This window comes from Penaeus monodon, chromosome 33 (genome assembly GCF_015228065.2).
Source record: "Penaeus monodon isolate SGIC_2016 chromosome 33, NSTDA_Pmon_1, whole genome shotgun sequence".
Classification (NCBI taxonomy): domain Eukaryota; kingdom Metazoa; phylum Arthropoda; class Malacostraca; order Decapoda; family Penaeidae; genus Penaeus; species Penaeus monodon.
The window spans coordinates 12,918,522-12,918,842 of NC_051418.1; the positions used below are offsets into that span (position 1 = coordinate 12,918,522).

At 68.5% G+C, this 321-nt stretch overlaps 1 protein-coding gene across 1 annotated transcript in view; it reads left to right on the forward strand.

Annotated features, from left to right (window-relative positions):
* Positions 1-321, forward strand: part of LOC119594254 (basic salivary proline-rich protein 1-like) — a 9,262-nt gene that overhangs the window by 4,798 nt on the left and 4,143 nt on the right. The window contains exon 2 of the mRNA XM_037943323.1: positions 19-84. Coding sequence (XP_037799251.1) covers positions 19-84 — 66 coding nt within the window. The remainder of the gene's footprint in view (positions 1-18; positions 85-321) is intronic.

The window sequence follows — 321 nt, forward strand, 5'->3', positions numbered from 1 at the left end:
CAGAACCCTCGCCCCCAGGTGCCCAAGGGGGCCGCCGCAGTCAGGGACAGAACCATCTCCTCCAGGTGCCCAAGGGGGCCGTCAGTCAGGGACAGAACCCTCTCTCCCAGGTGCCCAAGGGGGCCGTCAGTCAGGGACAGAACCCTCTCCCCCAGGTGCCCAAGGGGGCCGTCAGTCAGGGACAGAACCCTCGCCCCCAGGTGCCCAAGGGGGCCGTCAGTCAGGGACAGAACCCTCGCCCCCAGGTGCCCAAAGGGGCCGCCGATCAGGGACAAAACCCTCTCCCCCAGGTGCTCAAGGGGGCCGTCAGTCAGGGACAGA